Below are 15,646 nucleotides of genomic sequence, written 5' to 3'. Positions count from 1 at the left end.
AGTGCAGCACTCCCTCAGTACTGACCCTCTGACAGTGCGTCACTCCCTCAGTACTGACCCTCTGACAGTGCAGCACTCCCTCAGTACTGACCCTCTGACAGTGCAGCACTCCCTCAGTACTGACCCTCTGACAGTGCAGCACTCCCTCAGTACTGACCCTCAGACAGTGCAGCACTCCCTCAGTACTGACCCTCTGACAGTGCAGCACTCCCTCAGTACTGACCCTCTGACAGTGCGGCACTCCCTCAGTACTGACCCTCTGACAGTGCAGCACTCCCTCAGTACTAACCCTCTGACAGTGCGGCACTCCCTCAGTACTGACCCTCTGACAGTGCCGTACTCCCTCAGAATTGAAGTGGGTGTGTGAGCCGGGATTTTGTGAAGAGATCCGGGGAAGTGGGATTTGAATTCACGGCATTCTGATCCAGGATTGTTAGGTACTGAGTCAATCTGGGCAAAGGCTCCAAGTGACACCTGCTGGTGAATTCAAATCCCTTTGAATGTCGGGAGGGCAGTGTGTGAGTAAATCTGCCACAGCGATGTGCCAGTGACCAGGGACAGAACGGCTGAGTGTGCAAGCCTGGGATTCTGGGAATGTTGGGAACTTTATCTGGGATCGGGCAGATGACATTGACGTGCTCCCCGCTGCATCGCCACCTGCTGTCTACTCCAGGAGCAGCAGTGCGGTGGATTTAGAAATAAAAGTCTGCTCTCAGAAGGATTGCTTAACATTTTGGAACATTCTAGAAATTCGCAGCACCGAAGAGGACATTCAGTCCTTCAAGCTGGTGCTGATTCTATCCAGATAGACTCCGCCCTCTTTCTCCTGACCTCTGCGTGCGTTGCTGTGGTGGTATTTTCACCGGGCTGGTAAAGCAGATACCCAGAGTAATGTTCCGGGTCCAGGGTTCAGATTCCTGGCGAAATTTGAATTCAGTAAAAAAAATCTGGTAAAAGTCTAATGATGACCATAAAACCCAACTGGCCTAACGTCCTCTGGGGAAGGAAATCTGCCGTCCTTACCCGGTCTGGCCTACACGTGACTCCAGACCCACAGCAACGTGGCTGACTCTTAACTTCTCCCTCAAGGGCAATTAGGGATGGGCAATAAATGCTGGCACGCCCCATGAACGAATGATAACCTGGCCAGTTACCCTGCCCACTTCCTTCATTTTCCACTCGCCCATCAAGTGGAATTTCCTCTCCAGCCCTCTCCACCTTTCTGCCTTCCACCTGGGTTCATATCTCCCCCAACGCCCTCTCCCAACTCATCTCGTTCATGAGATCCACCTCCTGCCCCCATTACCCACTCCACCCCCCCCCCACCCCCCCACCTGCCCTCAGTCCTCACCCCACCCTATCTCTTTTATCACCTCCAACCCCACAGCCCTCCGAGATCTCTGCTCTCCCCCAGTTTGGGCCTGTTGCTGATCAGAGATTCCCGTCGCTGCTGCACTGGCGGCCGTGCCTTCAACTGCCTGGGTCCTAAGATCAGGAATTCCCTCCCTAAACCTCTCCACCCCTCCCTCTCTCCACATTCCGTCAGACTTACCTCTTTGACAAATCTTATGGCCACCTGTCCCAATGCCCCCCTTGCGTGTCACGGTGTTAAACTCCCCGGCGTAACTTCGCTGTGAATGCCGCATGACATTCTATTCTGCTCTTGTTATTGGGATAATTACTGTGCTGCAGTGAGTGGTGAGGACTTGGCTTCCTGCTGATTATCACCATGGTGCAGGCAGTTAGGAACTGCAACAAAACAGGAGATATTATTCACTTCACTCAGAGGGGAGAGAGGAAGAGAGATGAAACGTTCAGACCTGCACATCGGAAGGACGCTCCTCGCCTTTGGAATCATCTCCATTTTCTTGGGAGTCATCACTTTCTTCCCAGTTTTTTCCTACAAGCCCTGGTTTGCAGGGTGGAGTGCCAAGATCGCTTGTCCCATCTGGAATGGGGCTGTGGTAGGGGAATTAAATAATCTGTATTCGGTATTGGTGTGTGTGTGTGTGTACGACTGGCTCGGCCAGCATTTACTGCCCCATCCCTAGTTGCTCTTGAGAAGGTGGTGGGGAGCCGCCTTCTTGAACCGCCGCGGTCCGCGTGGTGTAGGTACACCCACCGTGCTGTTAGGGAGGCAGTTCCAGGATGTTGACCCAGTTTCAGCGGCTGATATTCTGACCCAGCCCTCTCCCCTTTAAACCTTGTGGATTCCAGGGGGGGGGGGGGAGAAAGAGAGTTCGCGGAGAGTAATGGATTATAATTGGGGAAGGATGTTGTGCGTTTGCGGAGGCAGAGATGAGCAGGCATTGTCAGGCGGGGAGAACACCCGACCCCCAACACTGTCAACGGGGTTCCTGGTGTTCACGTTGGCCCTCAGCCGCTGGGGAACCGGTGGTGGGGGGGGGTCGCTACTGGCGGGAGCAATTGGAAAATCCTGCCCAGAGAGATTGATCCGAGATACAGATCAGTCATGGTTTATTTGAAAAGCGAAGCAGTCTGGATGGGCCAAATGGCCTCCTCCAGCTCTGTTCTATTGGACAGTTCACAGTTAATCACATTGGTGTCAGACAGGAGTCAGAGACAGGCCCAGGCTTGGTAAGAATGACAGCTTTTCTTCCCTGAAGAGACACGAATGAGCCAGGTGGGTTTTACGACAATCCAACAGTTATTTTTCCTGACGTCAGCCTTTAATTTTCAGGATTTTTACAAATTGGTTTTAAATTTTCAGTATATCAGAGTGAGATTTGAACTCATGCAGCAGAATTCCCCAACCCACCGCCGGGTCGGAGAATCCCCGGGGGGGGGGGGCGCAAATCTCGCCCCATCGCCGGCTGCCTTATTCTCGACGCCGGTTTTCAGGGGGGGGGGGAATCACGCCATGCCAGTCGGGGGCCGTTGACAGCGCCCCCCCCCCCCCGGCAATTCTCTGGCCCCGATGGGTCGAGCGGCCGTCCGTTTCTGGCTAGTCCTGCCGGCGTGGGTTAGGCATGGTCTCACACGGCGGGACTTGGCAGGTAAGTTGGCTGGGGCGATCCTCGGGGGGCCGGGGGGGGGGGGGCGCAAGGGGATTCGACCCCGGGGGGTCTGCACAGTGGCCTGGCGGCGGGCCTGTGCCGTGGGGGCACTCCTTCCTTCCGTTGCCTGTCTCTGTAAGTCTCCGCCATGGCCGAAGCAGAGAAGAGAACCCCCCGCGCATATGCTGAACACGCCAGCCGTTCTGCGCATGCGCGAGATAACACCGGGCCTTTGGCGCACGCGCTAACTCGCGCAGTCCCTTCGGCGCTGGCTGGCACGGCCCCAACCCCTCCGGCGTACACCCAGCCCCCAGAAATACGGAGAATTCCGCACTTTCGGGGGCTGGTGACGCCAGAGTGGTTCGCGCCGGTTTTCCCGCTGGCGTCGGAAAGGAGAATCTCGCCCGTGTTCTTTAGATTATCCAGTCCAGTAACATAATCACTGCACAATTGTACCTGTTTCATTAAACGTTACAGGTTGTGATAAATGTATAATTCCAGATATATATTGTAGTATATGCACCAGGGGCAGTAATGGTTAAACACCTGGGTTACTAAGTGTATGTATCCATTGCAGTAGGGATTTTACAAATCCTGGTTTAAAAGACAGGCAGACACTGTGGTTACAGAAGGGGTAATTAAGGTGTCATAAAAATGTGTTCATCCTTATTTCAAACCATGTGTAAAAGGACAATCCTAATGGATTTTTGTTATGATTTCTGGGGTGCAGATAATCAGAGACATGTTTAAACTTAAGTAATCCGGTCATGGGATTTGAGCGGGATATTATTGGGTGTAATTATTGGGAGGAGCACGGGGCTGAATCACTCAGGGTTCTGCGCCAATCAGCTTAGTTTTGCCTGTGAACAGGCAGCTTCTGGAAAAAGCTGTCAAGCTAAACAGTGGTTTGACACAGGCACGAATCTGCAGGCTCTTTCCTGAAGGATCTCTCTCTCCAAGTCATTTCTATCCAACAAGTATCCCTGTGGTTGATAGCTGTATTGAAACTTGGGTTCTGACCAGATATGGGTTTTGCTTGATTGGAGATTTAAAAAAAAGAAGGTAGCAGGTAGGAGATTCATTTTATTGTTAAGCAATGTTCGCTGAAGGATAAATATTGGCCTGACACTGGGGAGAACATTGTTGTACCTGCAACACTTACTCAGCAATAACCTGTTCACAGATGCTCTGTTTGGTACCCACCTGGGTTACTCAACTCCAGCTTTCAGTATAGCTTTTGTGTAAACGTGGATCAAGGCAGCATTTGATCAAATATGGAACAAGAAACCCAAGTGAAACTGGAGTCAATGGAAATCAGGGGAAATCTCTCAGCTGGTTAGAATCATACCTGGCACAAAGGAAATGGTTATGGTGGTCGGAGGTCAATCATCTCAGCTCCAGGACATCACTGCAGGAGTTCCTCAGGGTAGTCTCCGAGGCCCAACCGTCTTCAGCTGCTTCATCAATGACCTCCCTCCCATCATAGGGTCAGAGTTGGGGATGTTCCCTGATGACTGCGCAATGTTCAGCATCATTCGTGATTCCTCAGATACTGAAGCCGTCCATGTCCAAATGCAGCAAGATCCTCAAATGCGGCCTTGATGTCGAGGGCAGCCATGCTCACCTCACACCTGGAGCTCTGTTCTGTTGTTCATGTTTGAACCAAGGCTGTACTAAGCTCAGTGAGCAGGTTGTTGCTGAGTGAGTGCCTATGGATAGCACTGTTAATGACCCCTCCCATCACTTTACTGATTATTGAGAATAGGTTGATAGGGTGGTAATCGGTCAGGTTGGATTTATCCTGGTTTTCGTGGACAGGACATATTTGGGCATTTTCCATTTTCCACTGACATTGAGATATCAACAAAGAACAAAGAAAAGTACAGCACAGGAACAGGCCCTTCGGCCCTCCAAACCTGCGCCAACCATGTTGCCCGTCTAAACTAAAATCTTCTACACTTCCGTGGTCCGTATCTCTCTATTCCCATCCTATTCATGTATTTGTCAAGATGCCCCTTAAACGTCACTATCGTCCCTGCTTCCACCACCTCCTCCGGCAGCGAGTTCCAGGCACCCACTACCCTCTGTGTAAAAAACTTGCCTCGTACATCTCCTCCATACCTTGCCCCTCGCACCTTAAACCTATGCCCCCCAGTCATTTACCCCTCTACCTTGGGAAAAGGTATCTGACTATCCACTCTGTCTATGCCACTCATAATTCGGTAGACTTCTATCAGGTCACCCCTCAACCTCCGTCGTTCCAGTGAGAACAAACCAAGTTTATTCAACCGCTCCTCATAGCTAATGCCCTCCATACCAGGCAGAATCCTGGAAAATCTCTTCTGCATCCTCTCTAAAGTCTCCACATCCTTCTGGTAGTGTGGTGACCAGAATTGAACACTATACTCCAAGTGTGGCCTAACTAAGATTCTATACATCTGCAACATGACTTGCCAATTCTTATACTCAATGCCCTGGCCAATGAAGGCAAGCATGCCGTATGCCTTCTTGACTACCTTCTCCACCTGTGTTGCCCCTTTCAGTGACCTGTGGACCTGTACACCTGGATCTCTCTGACTGTCAATACTCTTGAGGGTTCTACCATTCGTTGTATATTCCCTACTTGCATTAGACCTTCCAAAATGCATTACCTCACATTTGTCCGGATTAAACTCCATCTGCCATCTCTCCGCCCAAGTCTCCAGATGATCTAAATCCTCTGACAGTCTTCAACTGTCATACATATCGCACAATGGATTGTCTTAATGTTATTTCCTTCTCCTTAACAGGCGCTAATTGTGGGGTTGCTGCTGGTGCTCGAGGAGAGAGACCCCGATTTGCTATTTCTGGTAATTATGATCAGTTCGTTCATGTTACTTTTCTCCCACGTGCCGCAGGATTGGTCCCCACACCAACAATTCCAGGAAGCATTCTATGGAGAAACAGCATGAATGCTTCCCTGGTGAGGGGGTCTCAAGCATCCAGCACAGACACAATGGAAGAGGGGACGTGTTTGGCTGAATGGCTGAGGAGTTGAGGGAATGCCAGTGGAGGTCAGGGAGGTGGGAATGGGGGAGAGTTTGGGGAAAAGGGGAGGTGCTGAGGAGACAGAGTGGGGTGAGTGAGGAGTGAAGGGAAATTGGAGAGGGGTGGGGAGGGGGCAGTGGGAGGGGACTGCGAAGGGGAATTGGGAAGCACTGGAGAGTGGGGGTTGAGGAGGGATGGGGAGAAGTGGGAGGGGGAGGGTTTGAGGAGGGATTGGGGAAATATGGAATGGGGAGGGATTGGAATGGGGAGTGAGTGGGGGGGAGGTCACGAGGAGGTGGGACAAGGTGCTGGGCATGTGGATGTGGGATGAGGGGAATGAGGAGGTGGTGAGGGTGCAGGTGTATAATGAAGGCGGGGGAACGGGGTGAGGATACTGGATAGGGTGTGAATGTGTAGTGAGGATGAGGGGGTGGGATGAGGGGGTGGGAGGTTGTGTGTATGTGTGGTGGGGCTGGGGCTGTGGGAGGGGGTGGGGGTGAGAAGGTGGGAGGGGATAGGAGTTGGGTTTCTGCGGTGAGGGTGTAGGGGGAGAGAGGAGGGGGTGTGGATGTGTCGGGGGTGGGGGTGAGGAGGTGGGGGTGAGGGTGTAGGGGGAGTGGGAGGGGGTGTGGATGTGTCAGCGTGGGGCTGAGGAGGTGGGGGTGAGGGTGTAGGGGAGTGAGGAGGGTGTGTGGATGTGTTGGGGGTGGGGGTGAGGGTGTAGGGGGAGTGGGGAGGGTGTGTGGATGTGTTGGGGGTGGGGGTGAGGGTGTAGGGGGAGTGGGGAGGGGGTATGGATGTGTTGGAGGTGGGGGTGAGGGTGTAGGGGGAGTGAGGAGGGGGTGTGGATGTGTCAGGAGTGGGGGTGAAGAGCTGGGGGGAGGGTGTAGGGGGAGTGGGGAGGGTGTGTGGATGTGTTGGAGGTGGGGGTGAGGGTGTAGGGGGAGTGAGGAGGGGGTGCTGGATGTGTTGGGGGTGGGGGTGAGGGTGTAGGGCGTGTGGGGATGTGTTGGGGGTGGGGGTGAGGGTGTAGGGGGAGTGGGGAGGTGTTGGGGGTGGGGGTGAGGGTGTAGGAGGAGTGGGGATGTGTTGGGGGTGGGGGTGAGGGTGTAGGGGGAGTGGGGAGGTGTTGGGGGTGGGGGTGAGGGTGTAGGAGGAGTGGGGATGTGTTGGGGTGGGGGTGAGGGTGTAGGGGGAGTGGGATGTGTTGGGTTGGGGGTGAGGGTGTAGGGGGTGTGGGGATGTGTTGGGGGTGGGGTGAGGGTGTAGGGCATGTGTGGATGTGTTGGGGGTGGGGGTGAGGGTGTAGGGGGAGTGGGGAGATGTTGGGGGTGGGGGTGAGGGCGTAGGGGAGTGGGGATGTGTTGGGGGTGGGTGTGAGGGTGTAGGGAGAGTGGGGAGGGTGTGTGGATTTGTTGGGGGTGGGGTGCGGGTGTAGGGGGTGTGGGGAGGTGTGGGGGTTGGGTGAGGGTGTAGGGGGAGTGGGGAGGGTGTGTGGATGGGTTTGGGGGTGGGGGGTGAGGGTGTAGGGGAGTGGGGATGTGTTGGGGGTGGGGGTGAGGGTGTATGGGGAGTGGGGAGTGTTGGGGATGGGGGTGAGGGTGTAGGGGGAGTGGGGATGTGTGTGGGGGTGGGGGTGAGGGTGTAGGGGGAAGTGGGGAGGTGTTGGGGATGGGGTGAGGGTGTAGGGGGAGTGGGGATGTGTTGGGGGTGGGGTGAGGGTGTAGGGGTGGGGGGGGGTGTGGGGTGAGGGTGTAGGGGGATGGGGAGGTGTTGGGGTGGGGGTGAGGGTGTAGGGGGTGTGGGGGGTGTTGGGGGTGAGGGTGTAGGGGGAGTGGGGAGGTGTTGGGGGTGAGGGTGAGGGTGTAGGGGGTGTGGGGAGGTGTTGGGGGTGGGGGTGAGGGTGTAGGGGGAGTGGGGAGGTGTTGGGGATGGGGGTGAGGGTGTAGGGGGTGTGGGGGGGTGTTGGGGGTGGGGTGAGGGTGTAGGGGGAGTGGGGAGGTGTTGGGGGTGGGGGTGAGGGTGTGTGGGGAGGTGTTGGGGATGGGGGTGAGGGTGTAGGGGGAGTGGGGAGGTGTTGGGGATGGGGGTGAGGGTGTAGGGGGTGTGGGAGGTGTTGGGGATGGGGGTGAGGGTGTAGGGGGAGTGGGGAGGTGTTGGGGATGGGGGTGAGGGTGTAGAGGGAGTGGGGGGGGTGTTGGGGATGGGGGTGAGGGTGTAGGGGATGTGTTGGGGATGGGGGTGAGGGTGTAGGGGGTGTGGGGGGTGTTGGGGGTGGGGGTGAGGGTGTAGGGGGAGTGGGGAGGTGTTGGGGGTGGGGGTGAGGGTGTAGGGGGAGTGGGGATGTGTTGGGGGTGAGGGTGTAGGGGGAGTGGGGAGGTGTTGGAGGTGGGGGTGAGGGTGTAGGGGGTGCGGGGAGGTGTTGGGGGTGAGGGTGTAGGGGGAGTGGGGATGTGTTGGGGTGGGGGTGAGGGTGTAGGGGGAGTGGGGAGGTGTTGGGGGTGAGGGTGTAGGGGGTGTGGGGGGGTGTTGGGGGTGAGGGTGTAGGGGGAGTGGGGAAGTTGCCCGGTTGAGTGTCTCGGTGTGATTGATGGAGGTTGAGTGTCTCGGTGTGATTGATGGAGGTTGCTCCCATTTCTGTTCACAGAGAGTATTTGGGTTTCCCTTGGCCATCGTCAATCTCATCGTCTCACCCCTACAATTCGTCATTGCGCTGGCTGCCATCCTGATTGGTCCACTCTGCTACTACTCCTTTGCGGGAATTTCAGGCACAGGCTACCTGGGATTCGCTGTCCAATTTCCGTATGGTTACAGCTCCCCCACCGTCTGCCTGGACCCCCCGCTTTACGAATATTACCACCTGGTCCTTCAACTCACCAGTCTGCTGCTGAGCGCTGTCATCTTCTCCCTGTCTCTGCATTTCTGCATCCGACTCACCATGAGATTCAACGCAACAGGAACGCTCACCGTAAGTATTGCCATCTTTCTCCTTCAGCGAAGGCGGGATGAAGTAGATTGAGGAGATCAGTTTCAGGGACTCTGTGCACGAAACATAGGGAGGGACAGAAGGAACCTCCATTTATATAGCACCTGTCACAACCTCAGGACGTCTCAAAGTGTTTGACGGCCAATGGAATGCAGTCAGTTGTAATGCAGGAATGGACATTGATGCACCGCAATCCCCCATCAACAGCAGTGTAACAATAACCAGCTCTGCACTGTGGGTGCACCCACACCACAGTCAGCGGTTAAACAAGGCAGCTCACCACCACCTTCCCCAAGGACAATTGGGGATGGGCAATGAATTCATTTCAATGTGACTAGCCATTCGGCCCTGTGTGCTCCGGGCCTCTGAGATGCTCCGCCCTCTCAGGCGGGAGTCACGTGGGCGCGATTTACGCCAGGTATTTACCAACGGGCGCCATGGCTGCTGAGGGGGAGGGAGAAGGTCAGCAACGTTTTAAAAACTGTGTAAAACTTTCTCCCTCGGGATCGGGGTGGGCTGGCTCAGGCTGCCATTGCCGCAGGTCTTGTTTCAAACCCACCCCATTTGGTACATGTTACTGTCCCCTGGCTCCTCACTCTGCTGACTGCTCGCTGTCTCCTGTCATTGCCTCTGGTCATTTAGGAGCCCACCCAGGCCGCCCCTCTGGAAACCTCAGACCCCGGCTGAGCCATCACCGGGATGGGCGTGGCCAAGCTCCGTCGCCAGCCCACCAGGTGCTGCCACTCCTCAGTCCACTCACCAGTAACTCGGCCCCACTGCAGGGGAAGAGGGGAATAGCAGAGCTCACCCCATTGGCACCCTCCCTGACACACTGCCCCTCTCAGGGCAGAGGAATCACCAGTCACACTATCAACCAGACCACCCCGCAGGACCACCCAGCTGTCTCCAAGCCCTGCCTGCCCACCGCACCCCTGATCCCATCCATCCTGCCCCAGGTCAGGGTGTTACATCCAGGACCCACATCACACTGTAGCCACGCTCCCAGCAGACGCACTCATCCCTGCCTCACCCTCACCTGTAAGACCTGCCCACACACAGGCCTCTAATGATGGAGGTGATTGGTGGCACACGGTGACCATCTCCCCCGCACCACCAGGGCCACACTGCCAGTGGCCAGTGCCCACCCAGTGGACCCCACTGGGGAGGCAGGACAGGGGCCGCAGAGCCTATCACTGACCCGGCTTGTGGCAGCCTCCGATACTCCTGTTGATAGGGACAGATGGTGAGGATAGAACGATCGCCCCATTGAGGTGATAGTCTCTGTGATTGTGGACGGTGCAGGTAAATGCAGTGCTGAGAAATCAGTGTATTTCCCGAACTGTGCCTCTGGGGTGTGTTGGGTTTGTGGCTGGGGGTGAGGTACCCCCGACAGGCCGACCTGGTCTGATGGTGATCCTGGAAGACAATAGACAAGACACAAGGTGAGGTCTCAGAAAGGAGTAAGCTGGGGGAGAGGGGTGGCGCACTTTGCATTAGGGACTCACTTGGTTGTCGCATGCCGACCTCCGCCTCGGAGATAGTCCTCTTCTCCACCTCCCCGGATAATCCCATCAGAGATAGTCCTCTCCAACACCATCCCGGATAATCCCATTGGAGATATTCTTCTCCTGCACCTTCCCGGATAATCCCATTGGAGATATTCTTCTCCTGCACCTTCCCGGATAATCCCATTGGAAATATTCTCCTCCTGCACCTTCCCGGATAATCCCATTGGAGATCATCCTCTCCTGCACCTTCCCGGATAATCCCATTGGAGATATTCTTCTCCTGCACCTTCCCGGATAATCCCATCGGAGATCATCCTCTTCTCCACCTTCCCGGATAATCCCATTGGGGATAGTCCTGTCCTGCACCATCCCGGATAATCCCATTGGAGATATTCTTCTCCTGCACCTTCCCGGATAATCCCATCGGAGATCATCCTCTCCAACACTATCCCGGGATAATCCCATCAGAGATAGCCCTCTCCTGTACCGCCCCGGATAATCCCATTGGAGATCACCCTCTCCTGTACCTCTCCGGATAATCCCATTGGAGGTCGCTCTCTCCAGTACCTTCCCGGATAATTCCCCTCGCCTTCTTCTTTGCGAAGGTGAGAGCTGAGAGGTCTGGGATGCTGCCGCCAGTCTTCTCCCGCTCTCCTGTTATGGGCTGACGTTTGCTCGGGGTCACATAAAGGACATGGTGAGACACATTGAGGTGAGATACACGGGGTGGGTTGGGGGGGGGGGGGGTCCGTAGCTGGGGGCAGGGGTGTGCACAGAGAGGACAATACAGGTGTTGGGGTCTGGTGCAGGGTTTGGTGCGGAGTCTGCACGTCCTCCCCCTGTGTGCGTGGGTTTCCTCCGGGTGCTCCGGTTTCCTCCCACAGTCCAAAGATGTGCAGGTTAGGTGGATTGGCCATGATAAATTGCCCTGTGTCCAAAAAGGTTAGGAGGGGTTATTGGGTTACGGGGATAGGGTGGAAATGAGGGCTTATCATGAGTCGGTGCAGACTTGATGGGCCGAATGGCCTCCTTCTGTATGTTTTATATTTAATGCAATGGGGACAGGGGAGGTGTGATAATCCAGAATAAACTCATTTGTGTAGAAGCTTTTAGTTTAGACGGGCAGCATGGTCGGCGCAGGCTTGGACGGCCGAAGGGCCTGTTCCTGTGCTGTTCTTGGCTTTGTTCTTTGTGCACTGATGCCCAGAAAGGCTTTTTCACACAAAGGGCGGTGGAATCTGGGAATCTGGCACTCTCTCTGCAAAAAAACATTGAGGTTGCGGTGGGAGGGGCCTAAATTAAATATTTCAAAACAGAGATTGATAGATTTTTAGCGAGTAAGGATATTAACGGATATGAGTTGCAGAGCAGTCACCATCCGATCGGATGCTGGAATCGTTTCAAGGGGCTGAATGGCCTCCTCCTGTTCCCACGTTCCGAGGCTTTTACCATCAAAAAAGTCCAGAAGTGGAGAGAGGCAGGCAGTTACACAAGGAGCCTTTGAACTGGAATGTGGCACGAACTTGCACAGCGACTTCAAAGGGGAAATGAAGATCACAACACAGGGAATGTATCTGAAACAAATTGGAATCTGAGAGAGAAAGTCAGATGAATGCAGGAAAGATGGGAACTTGTCAAAACTTTCAGTTCAAACAGATGTGGCATTTAGTGTGTGTACTTCAATGATATTAAGTAACAGGCCCTCACTGTGTGTAACAGAGTGTTTTAACGAATATACACAATACTGCTTTCAGTATTGTTCAAATACATTGAACAATCCCCCCCCCCCCCCCCCCCCCCCCACTCCACACATACACACACACACACAGACACCCTGTCCCCAATCAAAGTCACTGATATTGGAGCTCACCACTCCAGAGGGATTTCATTCTGATCTGGGTCAGAGTGTGAGAGACTCCCGGCGGACAGGACCAGACTACGATGCTCCTGCAGTCGAATTGCTCCACAACACCTTCTCCCACTAAGGGGTGAGATGGTGCTGTAAGGTGGGTGTGTGAAGATGTACATGCTCCCCCCCCGCCCCCCACGCACTTCCTCCCCACCCACACCCCCATGTCCCCAGTTTTGTGTGTGGAGGGTAGCTACAGATCCCGCAACATGATCCCAGTTGCAACCAGGAAGCTGCTGTACGGCGAAAGACAGCAACAAATCTGACATTTCTATAGCACCTTTCACACCCCAGGATGTCCCAAAATGCTTTACAGCCGATGAAGTAGTTTTGTGGAGTGTGGTCACTGCTTGACTATAGAACCAGGCCAGCATGCTGACACACATCCAGATTCCACAAAATGCAACATAATAATAACCAGAATGTTTCCAGGATTCCTCACCGTGAGACTGCCCCGCCACCGCTGGGAGCGAGGACGGGGAATTTTGTTCTGTTTGGTTTTTGGGGAGTTCGTTGAAGGTTAAAGGCCAGGACATCGGAAATAATTCCCGTTCTTCAATATAATGTTGGAGCCTCATTTACACCCACCTGTGAGGATGGATAGGATTCGGCTTAATGTAACATTAAAAAGACAGCTCCTCTGACAATGCAGCTCCTCTGGCAGTGCAGCTCCTCTGGCAATGCAGCTCCTCTGGCAATGCAGCTCCTCTGGCAGTGCAGCTCCTCTGGCAATGCAGCTCCTCTGGCAGTGCAGCTCCTCTGGCAATGCAGCTCCTCTGGCAGTGCAGCTCCTCTGACAATGCAGCTCCTCTGACAATGCAGCTCCTCTGGCAGTGCAGCTCCTCTGGCAATGCAGCTCCTCTGACAATGTAGCAACTCCGGCAATGTAGCAACTCCGGCAATGCAGCAACTCCGGCAGTGTAGCTCCTCTGGCAATGCAGCTCCTCTGGCAGTGTAGCTCCTCTGGCAATGTAGCAACTCCGGCAATGTAGCAACTCCGGCAATGTAGCAACTCCGGCAATGCAGCTCCTCTGGCAGTGTAGCTCCTCTGGCAGTGTAGCTCCTCTGGCAATGTAGCAACTCCGGCAATGCAGCTCCTCTGGCAGTGTAGCTCCTCTGGCAATGTAGCAACTCCGGCAATGTAGCAACTCCGGCAATGTAACAACTCCGGCAATGTAGCTCCTCTGGCAATGTAGCAACTCCGGCAATGTAGCAACTCCGGCAATGCAGCTCCTCTGGCAGTGTAGCTCCTCTGGCAATGTAGCAACTCCGGCAATGTAGCAACTCCGGCAATGCAGCTCCTCTGGCAGTGTAGCTCCTCTGGCAATGTAGCAACTCCGGCAATGCTGCTCCTCTGGCAGTGTAGCTCCTCTGGCAGTGTAGCAACTCCGGCAATGCTGCTCCTCTGGCAGTGTAGCTCCTCTGGCAGTGTAGCAACTCCGGCAATGTAGCAACTCCGGCAATGCAGCTCCTCTGGCAGTGTAGCTCCTCTGGCAATGTAGCAACTCCGGCAATGCAGCTCCTCTGGCAGTGTAGCTCCTCTGGCAATGTAGCAACTCCGGCAATGTAGCAACTCCGGCAATGTAGCAACTCCGGCAATGCAGCTCCTCTGGCAGTGTAGCAACTCCGGCAATGTAGCAACTCCGGCAATGCAGCTCCTTTGGCAGTGCAGCTCCTTTGACAGTGCAGAACCTCTGGCAGTGCAGCACCTCTGGTAGCTTCTCTGACAATGCAGCGTCTCTGACAGTGCAGGCCCTCTGGCGGTGCAGCATCATCGACAGTGCAGCACCTCTGGCAGTACAGCTCCCGGACAGAGCAATCCCTCTGACAGTGCAGCTCCTTTGGCAGTGAAGTATCTCTGACAGTGTAGACCCTCTGGCAGTGCAGCAACTCTGACAGTGCAGACCCTCTGACAGTGCAGACCCTCTGACAGTGCAGCATCCCAAACAGTGAAGCATCCCTGACAGTGCAGACCCTCTGACAGTGCATACCCTCTGGCAGTGCAGCTCCCGGACAGAGCAATCCCTCTGACAGTGCAGCTCCTTTTGCAGTGAAGTATCTCTGACAGTGTAGACCCTCTGGCAGTGCAGCAACTCTGACAGTGCAGACCCTCTGACAGTGCAGACCCTCTGGCAGTGCAGCAACTCTAACAGTGCAGACCCTCTGGCAGTGCAGACCCTCTGACAGTGCAGCAACTCTGACAGTGCAGACCCTCTGACAGTGCAGCAACTCTGACAGTGCAGACCCTCTGACAGTGCAGCAAGTCTGACAGTGCAGACCCTCTGACAGTGCAGACCCTCTGACAGTGTAGCTCCTCTGGCAGTGCAGCTCCTCTGGCAGTGCAGACCCTCTGGCAATGCAGGAGTGAATGCAAGCCTGGATTGTGCGCTGATGTTCCTGCAGTTCGGTTTTAAACCCACACCCTCTAACTCACAGGTAAGTTTCTTTTACATTTGGGGCACAGCTGGCTGTCTGATTCAGCTGCTGGTCACACACAGACTGCCTCACTGTCACTGTTTAACAGTCAGGACCCGCTGCAGTACTGACCTCTATACTCCCCACATACCATCAAAAATAGTTATAACATGCCAGCCGTGACTATCAAACTCCTCTGCAGCTTGGCGTGCTGTGGTATAGTCACTCTGGGTATAAACTCACTGAGCCAATGCAGGAATGAATCCACTCAATTCTTTATTTCCTTCTCTGCAGGGTCAGCGCTGGAGGTGGTAAGCTTTCCTCATCCTGTCTTCCTGGATTCCCGCCTCGCAATGAGTTGCTGAAGGATTGCGATCGAAAACAGGGACTTGTAATTGACAGAGAGGGATTTGCCCCTTATAACTCTGTACACACAATAAAGACTGGCATTTCCAATGTGACCTTCGCAATCACCGGGCATTCAAAAACATTTGACATCTAACCTAAGTGCTTTTCGATGTGTGGTCACTGCTGTAAACAACCGATTTGTGCACAGCAAGACTCCACAAACAGCGACGTGATAATGACCAAATGGTCTGTTTCAGAGATGTTGATTAAGTGATAAATGTTGGCTCCAGACCACCAGGGGATACCCTCCCCCCCAAATCACTCCCATCCTCCCCCCTCACCCCCCCCCCTCACCTCTCTCCCCCCCCCCCCCCCCTTGTCTACCCCCCCCCCCCCCCTCCCCCCAGCTATTGTTCAAAAAGTGCCTACAGGAATG

The 15,646-nt window shown here is 54.7% G+C and overlaps 1 protein-coding gene across 1 annotated transcript; it reads left to right on the top strand.

The window, feature by feature from the left end:
• Window positions 1–1,781: 1,781 nt before the first annotated feature.
• Window positions 1,782–15,323, top strand: LOC119976284 (transmembrane protein 212-like). Its single transcript, XM_038816699.1, has 4 exons — window positions 1,782–1,964; window positions 5,807–5,866; window positions 8,692–9,012; window positions 15,157–15,323. The coding sequence occupies exons 1-4, from the start codon at window positions 1,806–1,808 to the stop codon at window positions 15,175–15,177; spliced, it is 561 nt and encodes a 186-aa protein (XP_038672627.1). The 5' UTR covers window positions 1,782–1,805; the 3' UTR covers window positions 15,178–15,323.
• Window positions 15,324–15,646: the final 323 nt, after the last annotated feature.

The sequence above is a fragment of the Scyliorhinus canicula genome, chromosome 13, assembly GCF_902713615.1.
Source record: "Scyliorhinus canicula chromosome 13, sScyCan1.1, whole genome shotgun sequence".
NCBI lineage: Eukaryota > Metazoa > Chordata > Chondrichthyes > Carcharhiniformes > Scyliorhinidae > Scyliorhinus > Scyliorhinus canicula.
This window is presented reverse-complemented; position numbering and strand designations above follow the sequence as displayed.

What these genes read in the sequence shown, in the direction of transcription:
- LOC119976284 (XM_038816699.1), top strand. Translation starts at nt 1,806, where the DNA reads ATGAAACGTTCAGACCTGCACATCGGAAGGACGCTCCTCGCCTTTGGA. An exon ending in ACCCCGATTTGCTATTTCTG is followed by an intron (nt 5,867 to 8,691) that starts GTAATTATGATC and finishes TTCTGTTCACAG; the next exon opens with AGAGTATTTGGGTTTCCCTT. An exon ending in ACGCAACAGGAACGCTCACC is followed by an intron (nt 9,013 to 15,156) that starts GTAAGTATTGCC and finishes CCTTCTCTGCAG; the next exon opens with GGTCAGCGCTGGAGGTGGTA.